General features: G+C 37.1%; 1 protein-coding gene across 1 annotated transcript in view; it reads left to right on the top strand.

The window, feature by feature from the left end:
• The first annotated feature begins 241 nt into the window (after positions 1-241).
• Positions 242-2,621, top strand: part of ALX3 (ALX homeobox 3) — a 176,898-nt gene continuing 174,518 nt past the window's right edge. Inside the window, exon 1 of the mRNA XM_044076907.1 lies at positions 242-609. Coding sequence (XP_043932842.1) covers positions 276-609 — 334 coding nt within the window. The 5' untranslated portion in view covers positions 242-275. The remainder of the gene's footprint in view (positions 610-2,621) is intronic.

Genomic DNA, 2,621 nt, shown 5'->3' with positions numbered 1-2,621 from the left:
AGTTAACTCCTTTTCAAGCTAAGAAAGGATGTGTTTATTTACATAAAGGTTTTCAGTAAATTGAAACAGACTGGAATTAAATGGGTTAAACTGGCAAATGAAAAACACACGTGATTTGGATTTTTGATGGATTAGGTCAGAATCGGCAGGGTCTCCTGCTGCTGCCATGAATTGGGGCTTCCGTTGTTTCAAATCCCACCCCTTACAACCCCAACTATAGCTTGCTTTTAATTTAAAGAATTAGAGGAGTTCCAGTTATTTGTCTTTTCTGGACAATGGAGTCTGAGTCTGGTTTATCTTTCTCGCACCCACGAATAAGTAGTCCTCACAGAAGTCCAAACATGCAGGACTCGAACCTTGAAACTCTGTCTGCAAATGATAAACTTTCCAGTCGTCCTCACCACAATACATCTTCTCATCCTCCAGTGTGTCATGTGCCGATCCTACGCCTTAGCCCTAACAGTGATCAGTTCAGATTTAGAGGTTTCTCCCGGGATCTTTGTTCTATCCCAGTTCTGAATTCATCTTTGGAAAGTAGCTACAGCGCAAATAGATCAGATCTGCTCACAGACAGGAAAGCTACTTATGAAGACTGCTGCAATCCTGAAGGTGAGTCACTCAATCCTCATTATTTCAATATTCTAAATACAGTTCTCAGCAAGTCAATTTGTATTTGAACAAAAATGTTAACAATAGCTGTATTAAAAAGTTGTGTGTATATAGCCCAATTAAAAAGTATTGGATTATGTGTGTGTGTGTGTGTGTGTGTGTGTGTGTGTGTGTGTGTATATATATATATATATATATATATATATATATATATATATATATATATATATGTGTGTGTGTGTGTGTGTGTGTGTGTGTGTGTGTAAATAGAATTTATGTTACACGCGCACCCACACTCGTGCATACTGAGGGCCCGAGAAGGGCCAGTTTCTTAACAATTAAATAAGCTAATTTGAATAACAACATAACGTGTGCTCATCTACGTAGCAGGCCCTAATGAATTATGTAAACTGAGTGTAAATACACTGCTCAGTATAGTGAAGCAAGGAATATTGTCTGAATAATTTAAAATCACCGTTAAACATCTCTCAAGGCTGACATGTATCAGCCCACTGCAAAATATTAAATGTAATACACTTCATTTATTTTGAAATTACCTGTCATACTTGATAAGGATCCCTCAGGTCTGATTGATAGTAAGTAGACCTGCACTTAAGTCCTACTTAAAATGCTTCCACATTGTCAAGAACAGACTTTGGCAAATGTGCCCAATGTATTAGGTTAACTTCACGGCGTGCACTTAGTCAAAGGCCCAGTACACTTAGATCGGAGACCTTCAACACTTGTTAAGACGTGACTGCTGTTTTGTTGTTGTTATAACAGTACTGAAAAGGAATATACTTGTAAATCCCTGTTTTATAGAGACAGCGGGCTGCCAGGTCAGCTATTTTGTTTACAAAGAGTACTGCGACATTTCCAGCAATGTAATTTCATATATTTGTTCCAATGTTATTAGTTACATGTACTGAAACAATGCATTTGCACATAAAACACTTACTGAATAATTTAAGGAAAAAAATCAGAGCAACACCCTATCTTTTGCAGAACTTCGTAAGTGTAAAGCCGCTATGATATTTGAAGAGCCGAGCTTCTTGTATTAAAGTGCTCCAGAAACTGTTCCACACCCTCAAATTTGGGTTTGAAAAATGCACTCCGAAGGTGTGGATTTAAAAAATAATTCATTATTCTGCCCAGACAACTTTGTCATTTAATTTCTCGTGTGTAATATTGATAACTTTAGCTCTAACCACTGCGGCTGTGGGAGGCTGTTAGGGAGACCTGACTGTTTTTCCTTACCTGTACTTACTGCTATAATGTATGTCCCATAATTTTCAAGAGATTTAATATTTTCCCCTACGGACAGCGTAATATAAGCAGCATATCGTGTACGAACAGAAACATCGGCATTGTGTTACTAAGTATATGAATATGTACGACTTAGCTTTCAACCTCTTTGCTTAAGAATTCTGGAGAAAGCCACATATTATGGGAGAAGAAAGGCCCCAAACCAGGAACGGTTGCCGCACATTGCTGTAATTCAATTAGAAAGATAACAAGAGGACATATTTTTCATCAAAATGCATTTCCTGCACAATGAGAAGAATGAAAATATAACGTCTGACATTATTGACTGTCTGTATCCCCACTGAATGTGTATCCCTGGGATAATAGTTTGTCTTTTGTCATGGTTTAACTGCAAAGTGGTTTGCTCTGTTTTATGGCCACTGTAATGTAATTGGTCAATGTAGGAAATAGTTTATAATTTGCAAGTGCTCCTTTATCCGTAAATGTGTAATTTACAGAAAATCAACAATTTTACAAGAGAGAGGGCAAATTGTGAGGCAAAAATAATTTCAGTGACCTACTGCGAAATCATGGACAGCTGAGTGCTATGAAAACAACTTAAGGACTACTGCCCTATCTCCTGTCAACGTTTTATCACGTCTATCATTACATTAATGTTATCAGTATTTTGTTGTTTAGCAGATTTGTTCTGCTGACGTATTTTTACTTTTTTGTTTATCTTGTTAATAGTTGTGTGTACTGCGTTC

This window comes from Protopterus annectens, chromosome 7.part0 (genome assembly GCF_019279795.1).
Source record: "Protopterus annectens isolate FY-2018-M chromosome 7.part0, PAN1.0, whole genome shotgun sequence".
In the NCBI taxonomy this organism is placed as follows: domain Eukaryota; kingdom Metazoa; phylum Chordata; order Ceratodontiformes; family Protopteridae; genus Protopterus; species Protopterus annectens.
Note: the sequence above shows the minus strand (reverse complement) of the source record. Positions and strands in the feature narration are given on the sequence as shown.